Source organism: Haliaeetus albicilla, chromosome 1, assembly GCF_947461875.1.
Source record: "Haliaeetus albicilla chromosome 1, bHalAlb1.1, whole genome shotgun sequence".
NCBI classification, from domain to species: domain Eukaryota; kingdom Metazoa; phylum Chordata; class Aves; order Accipitriformes; family Accipitridae; genus Haliaeetus; species Haliaeetus albicilla.
Genome location: NC_091483.1, coordinates 32102497 through 32117365, shown reverse-complemented (window position 1 = coordinate 32117365; position 14869 = coordinate 32102497). Strand labels below are relative to the sequence as shown.

The window sequence follows — 14869 nt, the reverse complement described above, 5'->3', positions numbered from 1 at the left end:
TGCGTTAAGTGCTTATAACTTCTTGGCATTTTATTGGCATAATCATTCCCTCTCATTAAAAGTGTTTCAAGCTTCAGCTGGTTGTGTTGTGGCCCTGAAAATTATCTTTCACTTTAGAGTAAATACAAAATCTCACTACACAGGTACCAACAGGAAATTGTCATTCTTTCTCCAAATGTGTGAAGCCTTTACTGTGTGCAAATAGTTAAATGCAGCCTAATAACAGTAATCATTAGTTTCAAAGTTTATAATAATATGACAAAATTGAATTAAAAAGCAGTTACTATTAAAAAATGTTATATAAATCCCAGTTTAACTATGCCAGCTTTTCTAAATCCCAAAATTTTAAAGACAGCTTCTTAACAAGATTATCAGCTTTGGCAACAGGAAGTAAAAATATTTTTCTAATATTAAGATGTGTTTTTAGGAATAAGGCTTATTTTCCTGGAAAGGAAAATAAAATAAAACAAAGTGCATTGATCCAATTACAGAAACAGAAATGAAGGAAGCAACACGGATCCTAGGTGTGGAAGTGCACCTGTATTTAATCTATTCCTGTATGCAAAATAAGGCATTTACACAAACCCTTACTCAAATTTTTAAATATCAAAAATTGAAGCAACATTTTATAGTAGGTTATAAAGAAACTTGAAGAAAGTATAAAATTAGTGCAAAGAACTATTTAAGGTTTTCTTTTAGAAAAAGAACTGGTCTAAGTATATTTAGAGTTAGCTGATTTTTTTATCCAGAGCAGGCAAGGCTTCTTTTAGCACTATATCTGCAGTAAAATGAGGTTTTAGAATTTAAAGCATGAATTAAAGACAAAGGAAGGGGCATAAAATAACACGTAAATGTATCTACTGAAAGACTGTATATGCCTTGCTCCAGTTTCTTTGAGATTCAGAACAGTACATAACAGAACTCTGTTACTGCTTATGCATTAATAATGTGCAGGTGAATAAATTTTATTTTCTTAAGGCCAAGTTCTGCCCTGAAAGATACCCTTTCTGAAGTCCAGTTCAGTCTGCCTCTCTCTCAAAAGTAGCTGGGAAAAAATAGCTGGATCAGGTTTTACAAATATAATTTGTTAAAAAAAAAAAAGGTGTGTTTGTGCAAATGTGTATTTATGTTTGTATTTATTTATGCAAGCTGCTGTGACATTGCTTTGGTGAAATATGGGGACAGTTATATGAACACTGGGCCAAAGCACTTTCATTTCCTGTTCATTTTTACTCTCTCAGCTTATGTACTGAGTATGCACCAGTATAGGAGAGTTACAGCAGTGTAGCCTGATAGCAGTAAGCCAAAAAGTAAGCATGCGAGCATAGATTGGAAACTTACTTGTTTCACTTGAGTCAGAAGGGCATGCTTACGCTCCTCACCAAATTGTTCCTTGAAACAAAAAGTGATTAGTCTATGCTTTGCAAATTATATGGGAGGTGTCAGCTGTGGGTAACCAACCCAAGATCCTTGAGAATGCTGTATGTTCATAGACTTCTGAACCTAAGTTCCCTTTTAAGTCCTGAGGACTGGCAAACGGATGTCCACAGAATCGCTATTGCCTTTAAAACCCAGTTTCTCATACTGACTAGTTTGCTTCTACAGCCTTGTTATGGTTATTCAGTCATCAGCTATTGACTTTGGGCTTTTGATAGCCTTAACATGCTAGTAGGTTTCCTGGTAATGTACAAACTCTGAATGTAGTATAAAGAGAAGAAAAATATGTGTTTATAAACAATGGAAACTGTCTTGCTGAAGAACTGTATCTAATTAATAAACTGTGGGCATTTTTTGCAATTTAACAGCAAATGAAGGTGCTGTGTAAAAAAGTGTCTTCAAAAAGTCTCTCTAAGGTTCTCATTCTGGGTCCATTCTCAGCTTTACAGAGAGCAGCTTAAGCTCACTGCCATAGCATCCTGTGGTTATCTGGTGGAATCGAACCCTAAGCACATGCCTGGGTTTTTTTAGATATGTCAAGTTTCTAGCAACTGAACAATTTAGGAACCATTATAGCAGGTTTTGTCATTGTCGTGGTTTAACCCCAGCCAGCAACTAAGCACCATGGAGCGGCTCACTCACTTCCCTCCCACCCAGTGGGATGGGGGAGAGAATCGGGGGGGAGGGGAGGGAAGTAAAACTTGCAGGTTGAGATCAGAACAGAAAGGAAGAAACTAATAATGATAATAATAATAAAATGACAATAGTAATAAAAGGATTGGAATATACAAAACAAGTGATGCACAATGCAATTGCTCACCACTCACTGACCGATGCCCAGTCAGTTCCCGAGCAGCGATCTCCCCACTAGGCCAACTCACCCCAGTTTATATACTAGACATGACGTCACATGGTATGCAATATCTGGTATGAAATATCCCTTTGGCCAGTTTGGGTCAGCTGCCCTGGCTGTGTCCCCTCCCAGCTACTTGTGCCCCTCCAGCCTTCTTGCTGGCTGGGCATGAGAAGCTGAAAAATCCTTGACTTGGTCTAAACGTTACTTGGTAACAACTGAAAACATCAGCGTGTTATCAACATTGTTCTCATAGTGAACCCAAAACATAGCACTATACCAGCTACTAGAAAGAAAATCAACTCTATCCCAGCCAAAACCAGGACAGCCATCTACCAATCTGTATTAAAAGAAACTTCCTCAGTTATTACTGCAGGCTTTGTGATACAAAAATCTATAGGGTAAGAAATGTCCCCAGTTTTTAAAATAACACCTTAACCTCAGAATAATCTTCCAAATGTAATGCAGCGTGCTTCCTGAGCAGTGCTGTTTTAAAAATAACGGCAAGGCTTACTGTTATACGGTGTGTTTCACTAGTTGATAACACCAGCAATTACTTATAAGAATAAGATATGTATGTCCCTTCTTATTTTTCCAAAGGTCATATGTTCAGCAGTTCAGGCAAAACTGATTTCGATGAAGCTGCATTTCCTTCAAATGTATCTACCTCCTTAAGTATCAAATAAGCAGTAACTACTGCTTTCCTTTCTAGCATAGTTTTCTGACTCAATATTGATTCTAAGTGCTTAGGATATGTAGGATGCCACTAAATCAGGGCTGTTGAGGGAAGGCAAATCGTGCAGTAGATGATCATACTTGACTGTGCCCTATCAAGAACATTTTAAATTATCTAAAGATAGTCTGCAGTCCTGCAGTGAACTCTGCATGGGTGATCTGCTGTGCCCAAATGCAAGTATAGCTGGAGCAGAATGAAATGTGAAACTCCCTGATTGTTCCAATGAAACTGATATTCCAGGCTCAGACAGATGTATCTACAACTGAGCATGTGCTTGTAAGGAACAGATCTGGACAGAAGGAAGTCCTCTGACATAAACCATAGATTTAAATGTATATTGCATGAAATTGAGCTTTTCATCAGGCAACCTACAAGGCTAGTTCAGACTAGTCTGCTTTCATTTCTCAGAACAAAAAGAGGGAATGTCAGCTGTAATATCATAAGGTCCACACCTTGAAGAGGTACATAAAATGAAAGTGGTACCAATCTTTGTAGCTGCCACTGACAATAAAATTAGTAGTCCAACAGATATGGAAAGCAGTAACGTTTTGGGGTTTTTTTTTCCCCCTTGGACTGAGTCCCCCACTTAAGCAATTATTCTAGCGCTGGTATTGCACACAGTTTAATTACTTTAAGATCATTAATGAACTTCGAGAAAATAAATAGCACTTTAAAAGTAATATTCACATCTTTGTAAGAAAATTATTTATAAATGTCTCCACATTTAGATAAACCAAATGTTTTCAAAATCTTATTTCATAAGTATAATGTATTTCTGGGAAATAACTAGTAGAATTCTACTCTTTCTGTAATCAGCAATAGGTTGGGCATTACTCCTTTGGATCAGTATCATTTAGCATGCTTCAGGAGCAATTCCTGCTTTATGTAGGAAAGTTTTTAAGAATCATATTACATATGAAGAGCAAAATTCAGAAACAATGAGGAAAGCCTATCTAAGCATGCAGGAGCATTAATATGTAATAGTAATACCTGGCCAAAGAACTCCCCTGATATAGGCATGATCTTGCTGTGTTCCTTCCAAGACCTTGCATATAAAGGCCAGAGGTGATGCCCCAGGAGAGCCTGCCCGCGCAAATACTCTAGTTTGCACTCCTAACCATGGTATGCTATCATGATCCTGTAAGGTATCAAGGGCTGATGTAACTTCACAGCACCTAAACAGTCCAGAAATGCCCTTTGGGCTTTTCTCCGAGATTGCTTTCTGAGAATAGCCCCCTGTTGCTCTGCTCCTTCCAAATACATACCCAACTTCTCTCATCAGAATGAAGTTAGTTTAAACAGAAAAAAAAAAAAAATCAGTTTGAATGGCAATGCCTAAGAACTCAAGTCTCCTAAGAGCTTACAGAAAATTTCGCACCTTCCTTCTATAACTACTGTTGTAAGTAAGTAATTTCAGAAGTGTCAAAATGGCATTTTCAAATTACTGTAGTTTACTACAGGGGACTGTCTGGTTGCTATAACATTTCGCCCGATTTCCTAAGGAGGACAAGCTTCCAATCAGGCAAACACTCCCTTCCTGCTCCCCACAAAATCTTCTGAAATGGACATCCAAATCTCAACCGAATTTGAAAGAGAAGCGGAAGTCCTCACACTAAGTAGAAGTTCCTTGGAAGTGAAACTCGGAGAGGACAAGGCAGAACTTTTCTGTTCCACAGCCAGCTCCTCAGCATATACAGCATGTGCTATGGTGAGGCAGCAATCTGCTCGGTATGGTGCAGGACTTAAATGGGGAGTTCGGACACTATGTAGAGAGGGAGAGAGGAGGAGCTGAAGGACAAAGACCTAAACTAACAGGAAAAGAAGCTTCATTAACTCTACTGTTCCGAAATAAAGTTGTTTACCTTCTCATTGAGCCATTACAAGGTAAAACAATGGCATACAAAGGAGCAGGACTACTTAAAATGCATGTAAGTCTTTGCAGGAGGAGGGCAGTGCAGCATGGAAGGGTGGAAAGTTGTGCCTGTTAGGCTTGAGCATGCTGCCATTTCGATCTCTGGAGAAATAACCACCACCTTTACTGGTGCAGAATCCATTTATTCTATGATTAAGTACTGAATCATATTGCATATTTATTCCGGAGCATCATGCTGGAAAACACATGAAAATAAACCTCAAAATACTAAAAAAAAAATCACTGGAAGTATCATAGATGCATAATTTCTGACAAGACACAGCCATCTGAGAGCTAGCCAGTTTTTAAAATATGTTTAGCTTGATTTCTGAGATAGCATTTGCCCAAGTGAATGACATGAGTAACAAGCACAACATCCTAAATTCTACAGTCAGTTTTTCTCTCGTTTCTTAATCAAATACACATAAAACCAAAAAGAGCAATTGACTACTTCAGAGAAGTGGAGGAAATTAAAATAACTAAGATGTGGTTATTTTTTTTACAAATAAAATAAACAACAAAAAAATTATTTTCTGTATTATTAATCTTGAAATAATAGTGCCTGAAATAAACTATCTCAAATAACCCCAGGTGAGAAAAAAGATACTGGAATAGCACTTTCCTAGTAAACATGAACCACACTAAACACTTTTAAAGTATCTTCAGACACAAGAAAATGAGACTCATGTAAAGTAATACCAATGCAAAACCAGTCATACTGCAAAACCAGTCATACTACAAAACCAGTCTTACCCTCTTATTCTTCCCCAAAGGGTGTTTTTTTTTACTGTCTGCTGAATCGAATAAGCTGTCCATTCAACGGACAATAAAAAGGAACACCCCCTTGGGTAAGAGAGAAAAGAGACTGCTCTGGGACAGTTCCGACCTGAGGCCTTACTCTGTAATCACTGTGCAGCTCACACATCAAAATAGTTTGGATATTCATATATTTAGGTATGGTGAGGTTGCTACAGCAACGTCATGTACTACGTACAACTCCCATCGCTTTTCCAGCTGCAGCTGAACTAGTTTCAACATTTTACTACATTTTTTTCTTTTTATTTTCTTTTTTAAATTTATGATCAAGTACAAACCATCTGCATTTGACAAGTTGTCTGCTTGCTCACAATTTACAACAAAGCAGAAACACTTCCCACCAATCCTGTACAATATTTGGGGGCAAGCCTCAGCAGATGTGCTATGAGGATCTGTCTATGTCACAGATCCTGTTGATTTTATACCACAGTACAACTTTGGTGTGTTCTCACATTGTAGTTAATGTAGACTTTTCCCCCTCACTTTTTTTTTTAATACAAAAGAGCACCCCTACCAATACTCGTTGAAGTGACAGGGCACAAAAAGGGCATGAATCAAAGATGAAAGAATAATAGTTGAAAAAAGAGACTTGTTAGGAATGGCTATAGACACATTTTGTCTTGGCTCATTGTTTACCAGTGAACAACAATTTTACTAATACCTTGTCGATTTGTAAAATGTCACCTAAAATGCAGCTCTCAGTATCTGGACAGATTTAAACTCCTATTACTAAACCTGAAAAATTGAATTGACTTCTACTAAAGATAATGAAAATCAATTTGCATCAATTTAAAAAAGAGTAATTTTAATCTGATATTTTTGTTTTCTTTTGCTCCTTTCAGTGTTTGGGCCATTATTATATATCACTGCTCTATAAACCTTTGTCGTGATTTAACCCCACCTGGCAATTAGGCACCAGGCAGCTGCTTGCTCACTCCTCCCACGCAGTGGGATGGCGGAGAGAATTGGGGAAAAAAAAAAAGTAAAACTCATGGGTTGAGATAAAGACAGTTTAATAGGGCAGAAAAAGAAGACAATAATAATAATAATAAAAATGATTAGAATATACAAAACAAGTGTTGCACAATGCAATTGCTCACCACTTGCTGACTGATGCCCAGTCAGTTCCTGAGCAGCAATTCCCCCCAGTCCCACTCCCCCCAGTTCATATACTGGGCATGACATCACACGGTATGGAATATCCCTTTGGCCAGTTTGGGTCAGCTGCCCTGACTGTGTCCCCTCCCAACTTCTTGAGCCCCTCCAGCCTTCTCGCTGGCTGGGCATGAGAAGCTGAAAAATCCTTGACTTAGTCTAAACACTACTTAACAACAACTGAAAACATCAGTGTGTTATCAACACTCTTCTCATACTGAATCCAAGACATAGCACTATACCAGCTACTAGAAAGAAAATTAACTCTATCCCAGCCAAAATCAGGACAACCTTCATAATTATCTCAGGCGGCCTACATACCATCTGGTATGCTCCTCTTTATCACTGGCGTAGCAACAAAACTGTAGCTTAAGTAAAAACAAGTCAAATTTAACAGCTCTAATGTTGCATGTAAAGCAATTCTGTATATAAATAGATTCTTTTCAAATTTCTGCTACCATTCTTCCAAAAAATCTCATAAATCAGCCTTCAAAACAATAGCAGACAGCAATCTGTCAGCTCTCCAGCAAGCACAAGCTGTCTAACCGGTGTCATTAGCACCTCAAAAAAGACGTTTTAACTACCCTGCTTGCCAGGAATTCAAGATAGCTTGTTAATAATACTAATACCTACCAATTACCTAGTCTTTCCAAGTTCAAAGCACTGTAAAAAACTGAAATAATCTGCTGCAGCATTTTCTAGGTTCATGCTAATTCCTGTTAACACAATGCTTTTAAAATCTGACATGTTCTGGAGTGTTGAATTTAATCCCTTTCATTCTCACTGTTTTCTTAGCTTGTACGTGCTTTCTCTCCCAAGTTCTGGAATTCATGTTTTTTGTTTTGTGGGTTTTTTTCCCAAGGCTGGTGGTCCTGACTGCCTTGTTGAGTCACAGGCTGCTGGCCTGAGTGTATGCTCCCCTTTACACTTGCTTTCTCTAGTTTCATCTTTCTTTTCTCAACTCTTCTATTATTCCTTTCAGCTTCACAGCCTATTCGTTTCTGTACGTTTACCATCATTGTTTGACCGTGTCCTTGAAGTCAGTCAAGCAATGTGGCTTAACATCTCGCACGTGTATTTTGTTATCCTCTCCTCATGGAAAGAGCAGTCTAAATCTTGTCAAGATCCTTAAAATACAGACATTTATATGTGTTGCTGTAAGTTTGTGTGAGGCAATCACACCAGGTCCCAGGAAGGAGCTAAACCCACATGCTCAGGTGAAAGTGTCCTCACGGTCCATCCTTTTTCCTCCTATAACCCTCACCCAGCTTAGCTTCTGATGTACCTACAAACTGCTTTATTCCCATTTTTGGGGGTTACTTGCCCTTCAAGTGGGTAGAATTTGAAGTTGGTAGTAGCCTGACCCTGTGTTGACAGGCAGATCCTCCTCCCCTTTTCGGAGTGCTGTTTGCCTTATTTATCTTGGGTAGGAGTTGCAAGGCAGAATTCTCCTACGAGAGCCCTAGACCAGTTGCCTTTTTGTACGTCAACAGTGTCTCTAGCCCAGGCGCTCATCCTTCTCCAGCACAACTTAGCCCACCTCAGGGGATAACCTCATATGATCTCTGCACCATCTACTGTTCCACCACCAGCCACGTCTGCAAATCCACCTGTGCCTTGACACCCACCTCAGCGGGGGAAATCCGTCTTCTGTTCAATTTACACGTTCAGCTGCAACTTATTATTTGAATTTGTAATTAGCACAATGCAGCTTCCGACCAATTTCAACTCATCTGCTGCCCAAATATTAAATTAATATTTGATTCGGAGGCAAGACATCTTTACTGAAGCTTGATTTGGGAAGGGGTTCCTCCAAATCCCTTTGCTCCTCAAAGCTTGTTCAATACCGAGTTTTATTTTCTTGCTCTAGCACAGACCAAAATGACAAACTGTTCTGCCGCAGCCCTCAGGCTGGAGTAAGAGGAGACACTACTGATAAATATGAGGGATGGGTTTGTCCCTTAGACGTGTGAGGTGGAAAAGCCTTTTGAAGCCAGTACCACTTCTCCTTGCCATTTGCGTGATGCAAAGGGCAGGAGAACTGGTATCAGGCACAAATGAGGTGAACCAGCTGCTCGTGCTAGGTGAACGCGACTGTTGAGCACCACGATATGTAGTAAAAGGCACAGTGGCAAAGGTAGCGCCAAGCAACTTCCACGAGAGTCCCCTTCAGAAAACCAAACTTCAGGATCAATGATGATGACAATTCAGTATGAGGTCGCCAAGACCTAGATTTGCTGGCTACTGGTGACAAAACTAATGTTGACAGGAAGAAACTTCCAGGCATTTCTGGAAATACCTGGATCACCTCCAGCTTTCAGACAGCAGCGTCAGCTCTGCCTCGGTGCGGCCTGGTACTAAGTAACGCTGACAGTGGCACGTAACCTGGCGGAGCACAGCCGTGACCCTCGCGTGGGCGTTTGGGACGCTGCCGTTTAAATGGCAAGTATTGCCAACGGCGAAGGAGCTCTCTGCGAGCCCAGCGCTGCAGCGCTGGTGTGACGGCTGGGGAAGTGGCTTCTTTTCCCCGTTTTTTTTTTTTTCTGTTAGCTGGTACAACCTCTCCCGAATAGTTCTGAAGAGCTGCCGCACCTGGCTCCCCAGTATAATACTCACGCACTTCTGCCAGGCCTGGAAGCGCTTTATTTCGCAGGTGGCTAGCATCTGAAGGACAGACGCGTAAACGTGGTTTCGGTACCTCGCTGCCGCTTACGGCGTTTAAGGGCACCGTTTCGGCCGCGGCGGCGTTCTCGGCGCAGACCCACCCAACCCCAGGGGACGCTGCCTCCGCTACCGACGGTCGCCCCCCCCCCCCGCGTGGGGCTGGAACCCGCCCGCGCCGGTCTCGAGGGAAAAGGCGCGAAGGCGCACGCGCCCGCGCGCCCCGTCCGGGCGGGGCGATTGGTGGGGCGGCGGTGACGTCATAACCGGGCGCCGCCGCCACCGCGCATCAGATTCTGAAGGGAGCGGGCCGTTGCCGTTGCCGCCGCCGCCGCCACAGCCTTCGCGGAGCGCCGCGCTCGCCGCTCCCCCCCCCCCCCCCCCGTCGCGGCGGCGGGCAGCTAGCTCGGGGGCCGGCCCCGCTGCCGCTCCCGCTCCCTCCTTCCCTCCCTCCCTCCCTCCCTCCGTTGCCCGGCCGCGGCCCGCCTCGCCCCGCCGGCGCCGGCCCCGGCCCCGGCCCCGGTGCGCGGCAGGTGCGTGTGCGGGTCCCGTCGGCGGGGTCCGGGGGGTGCGGGCCGTGGTGGTGGGGGAGGAGGAGGAGGAGGAGGAGGAGGGCGGTGGGCCGGGGTGGGCAGGTGCCTCCCCGCGGCCTGACGGCGTCGCTGGCCTCCCGTTTCCGTGGGAACGGGGGCGCCGGCGCTGGGGAGCGCCCGGTCGGCGGGGCCCTCCGGCCGCGGCCGCTTCGCCGGCGTGTTCCTGAGCCGCGTCTGATGAGCCCTGCCGCCTCTTGCCTCTTCCCGGCTTTTCCCACAGAAACTGCCCGGTGGAGCCCGTCTTCTCTCCCGCGGGCGGCAGCGATAGGTCAGGAATATGAGTCTCTACAACCTGGACCGCTTTCGCTTTGAGAGGAAGAGAAAAAACGCGGAGCAGGAAACCGTGTCTCCTTCGGGAGCCCAGGCGCAGGCGGCTAGTTCTGCAGCGGGTGGTGCTGCTGGAGGGGATGAGGATGAGGCGACGGATGACAGCAACAGGCCAGATACTCCGGGTTCGGATGTGACAGAGATAACCGGTGAGTCAGGTGTTTTGCATGCAGCATAAGAACAGCATAGGTACTTTGTCGCTAGAAGGAAAATAACTGTTTCGTTTGGGATTTTTGTTTTTCCTCTTTGCTTGTTCTGCAAACGTGCTTTGCTATGCAGACACATTTCACAGCAATTTCCACAAAAGTATTCTCATTTGTAACAGTGCTTGCTCTCATTGAATCAGTGTGTTTACAGGCAAGTCGGAAACCGTCCGATAACTAAAGCTGAAATGTTTTTTTTAGTTGAGTAAACAACCTACAAGTTAAATGTTTAATGTATGTCACGCTTTCCTATTTATTATCTTTACTGATAATTTACACTAATACAGTATCTCAGGGTTTTCAAAGGAAAAAAACCACCATTAGTGGTCTGAAAAATGCATCGCTATACAGACTTAACTTTTTCACTAGAGTCCTAGGCTAATGCAATGTGGAATATTGCAGATAAAACTGAAAAGAAAGAAAACAGTTTCTTTTCAGCTGGGCCTGGTTTCGTAAAGCACTGAGAAACCTGCTGCTGATTCTCACAAGCTGGTTGTATTAATAGTTTTGTAGCAGCATTTGTTCTTTTTTCTGGCAGCAGCTTGTTATTTTCACAGAAATGAGAAAAACTTGCTTGTGTAGTAATTTATTGGTTTGTTTGACTGATAAACTAGACATGTGCTGTTTCTGGTTGGATTCATCAGTTAATAGTAATAAACAACTGTAACAGCTGTCAACTGCATAATCACATTCACCAGTAGGTTTTCTGTTACTGAAGGAGTAAGAATGGAAGAACATAAATTATTTGTTGCTGATTATTTTATACGTTTCAGACGTTCCCTGTAACACTTCTGATACGGATGTCAAGATACAAGTGTTATTGGAGAGATCAGACAGACTTTGACTATGCATTTAGTCAGTAATGAAGCAACAGTATCAGTTGGCGTTTAACTACATCTGTTTTGCATACAACTTCCCCTTGGTGGAAGGTAGTTTATCATAGTACCTTATCTATGCGATAACAGAGAACCTTTCATGTACAAGGAGGAGTTCCTCTTTTAAAGGTGAGGCAAATCAATATTATAGTCGATTGATATTTACTATTCAATGAATTTTGGGGTTGTGCAGGTTAACTGGAGTGCTCTCATGTTTAAATTAGTAAATATCAATCAGTGCCTTATGTTTAAAAAAAATATAAAAAACCTTTAAATCTTGGCTCAAGAGTTGTCAGTCTGGAGTTAAGTAGCCTGCATCCACTAGCAGAGAGGATGTTTTGGTGGCAGGGAGAACTTAACACAAGAAGTGAGCAACTGTTAGTTGTGGCTTCTGCATGTGTGTGCTGTGTAATGGATTGCATGAAAAAACTGGCACTCGGAGGAAGTATGCTTTGGAACAGGTGTCGTCTTCCTGTCTGTGATAAGTCAATGTCTTGTGTGGTGTAGGGGTTACTGAATGCAGTTACCCTTCTTGAACTGTGAACATAGATGTGAAATAATGGATGGTGCTGCTTGTTTTGTGGCTTATTTGTCTTTATGATTTTTTTTTAATATTATATTTTTTCCTTTTATCTTCCTGTGGACTTTGTCAGTGGAAGCGTGTAGGTAGACCATAACTACCAAGACCAACAAACTCTGGAGCTTGTTGTTTTTCAAAATACTGGTTTCCCTTGGCTTATATCCTACAGAGGTAGGACTGAGGAGAAGGGACATAATAGCCAATTTAGAGGCATGAGTATGAGTTTAGATATAAGGTAATAAAAGGAAAGATGAAGGGCAGCCTCAAAGAGGAGCCATTGTGGAAGGCGAAGTAACTGTGAGGAAAACTAGTGGGAGGTGATAGTAGCTACCAGTAAAACAGAGTAGAGTAGAAGTGCAGACAAAATTACAGCAAGTAGCTGACTTAAGTAAGAGTCCATGGACACAGATGCTGGTGTAGAACTGGGGTGCTAATTAACGTTTAAAAAAGAGATGTAATTGCTAGTACTTTGCGTTTACATAATGCTTCGTCTTACACAGATACTAAGTGTTTAAAGAAGATGGAGTGGTTTGGTGACTTTTTTTCACTTATTTGCACATTATTGTTATGTAACCCATTTAAAGGAATTAATTAACCATTTTAAAAATCAAATAACATTTTCTACATCTATAGAAGTTAACCAAAAATAAAACACTCAAATTTTGTCTGCAGGATAGGAGGCACTTAAATGTAGAAGAGGAAACTAGATTTGATTAGCAGATGCTAGTCCTCCTTTTTTCTTTTTTTTTTTTTTTTTTTTCCAAATTAGCAACAGGAGGATAGAAGTTTTCTTGCTTTGGGTCAAATAAAATGGACAGCTATTTGGTGTTTTTTTTTTTTAAACTTGTATTGTCATGGAAAAGGTACAGAGATGACCAGCTTATGGCACTGAGTGCTCTCTCTACTGCTAAATACAGAAGCCAAAGTATTGAGTTGTTTTGTACAAGAAGCGGTTTACACCAAGTTGACTAAAATTAACTTGCCCTAATGCTCAATAAATCATGTGATGACAACAATTACTCATATTTCTTCTAAAGACAAACACAGTGGATTCACAAAATACTGGTATATGAAACTGGTGAAACAAGAGGAGAGTGTTCTTTATTTCACTTATACAAACAAAAAGAATTATTAAATAGCTGATGGCTTTTTTTCCTATTTCATTTGGTATCATGCAGTCATATTGTGTATATAAAAATAATTTTAAAATCAGACTTTTTCCTTCAGGAGAGCAAATGGTTCAGTATCATTTCCTAGGGTTTTCTTTAGATTGCTGTTTTGTCAAGTGTCCTGAAATATGCATCTAACAAAAATACATGATTGTTTTAGTTTCATTCATCCTGGAAAAAGTAGTCAGATGATGTACGTCCATTATGGTGTTTCATGACACAATCTTTTTAGCTCTTTTTTTTGTTTTGTTTTTCCAGAACAAACTAATATTGGTATTGTTCTGCACCCTGGGTATGTATGTATGCAATGTTTCTTGTTGCTTTGTATTGAACATGCATACCTTACAGTTTAATAAGCAATTTGTAGTATGATGGCCAGAAGAATTGGTTGTCTTTATACACTTGTGTATATTCAAAATTACACAGGCTTGCAGTGACTGTGCAGCCAACTTGTAGTTGGTAATTCTGAACATCACTTAACTGAGGGGTAGAAACCTACTATGGGGGTAGTTATCAAATTATATCTGGAAGATACCTATCTAAAGAGTTGGAAAAATGCACTGAAGTGGCTTACTACAATTTTCTGTAAAAATTAGTATTATTTACTAAATAATACACACATTTGGTTTCTGTTAGTCTGTTAAGAAACCAGTGAAGCTATCTTAATTTTCAATTAGATGGTTTTAGTTATGTAAACAGCCTGGTGTACTAAGATAATGAGATTATTCCAATTGTAGAAATGGAGCAGAACTGTATTAGAACTATATAAATCAGAATAATTACGATTATGAATTTCAAAATGAGATTAATATTCAAAAAGCATGCTTACAAAGCTTCAACAATGAGTTGAAATAAAAGTTGTAGATGAAATTAAACTACTATATATAATCCTGTTACTGATGGTTGATTTTGTTGATAACCCCTCCATACTATTCAAATATATAACCCAAATGACTGCTGTTTCAGGGTACAATGTTGAGAGTGTCATATCATCCACTTGCACTAGGACTGCTTTTTTTTTTCTCATCTGTAATAATTTTCTTTATGATATGAGGAAGTCATGTCTTTTGTTTATGTCACAGTTCGTGGAGTCTAATTCTACTTAAAGCATTTCTGGAGAAAAGTAATGACTGTGGTACCTAGTGAACTTTTCTGAGGATTCATGGGAAAATATGTTGAAGTAACCATCATTTTAATATGGTCTCCTTAAGAAGTCTCCTTAGAGTAACACATATTTACGATTGTTTTAGCAAATGAAAAAGACTTTCCTTTGATGATGGAATATTAATTAGCTTGTAGACTTGAGTAGCATGCATTTGGTACTGCTTTCCAAAACTAGGTGGAAATTACTTTCCATTTGACAATGTTTGTTGTGCAGTGTTAGTAAATGTGGTAAGCCTCTAAGTATTACCTCAGTTTTGTTTTTTATTTGGGAGAGAAGAGGCTGGCTTTCTCCAAGTGTGATGAATGGTTTGTGTAGGAGGTTATATTTGGAATTATAGGGCAATATATTATGGCTCTGCACTAGGTATATGCTTCCTGAAAGACTGTA

At 40.8% G+C, this 14869-nt stretch overlaps 1 protein-coding gene across 2 annotated transcripts in view; it reads left to right on the top strand.

The window, feature by feature from the left end:
- The first annotated feature begins 10015 nt into the window (after window positions 1-10015).
- SMARCAD1 (SNF2 related chromatin remodeling ATPase with DExD box 1) overlaps window positions 10016-14869 on the top strand; it is a 47695-nt gene continuing 42841 nt past the window's right edge. The window contains exons 1-2 of one of the 2 annotated variants that reach the window (XM_069784477.1): window positions 10016-10103; window positions 10384-10639. In XM_069784477.1, the coding sequence (XP_069640578.1) occupies window positions 10441-10639 (199 nt within the window). In that variant the 5' untranslated portion in view covers window positions 10016-10103; window positions 10384-10440. Of the gene's footprint in view, window positions 10104-10229; window positions 10640-14869 lie in introns of those variants that run through there. The other variant, XM_009919276.2, reaches the window with a different exon arrangement.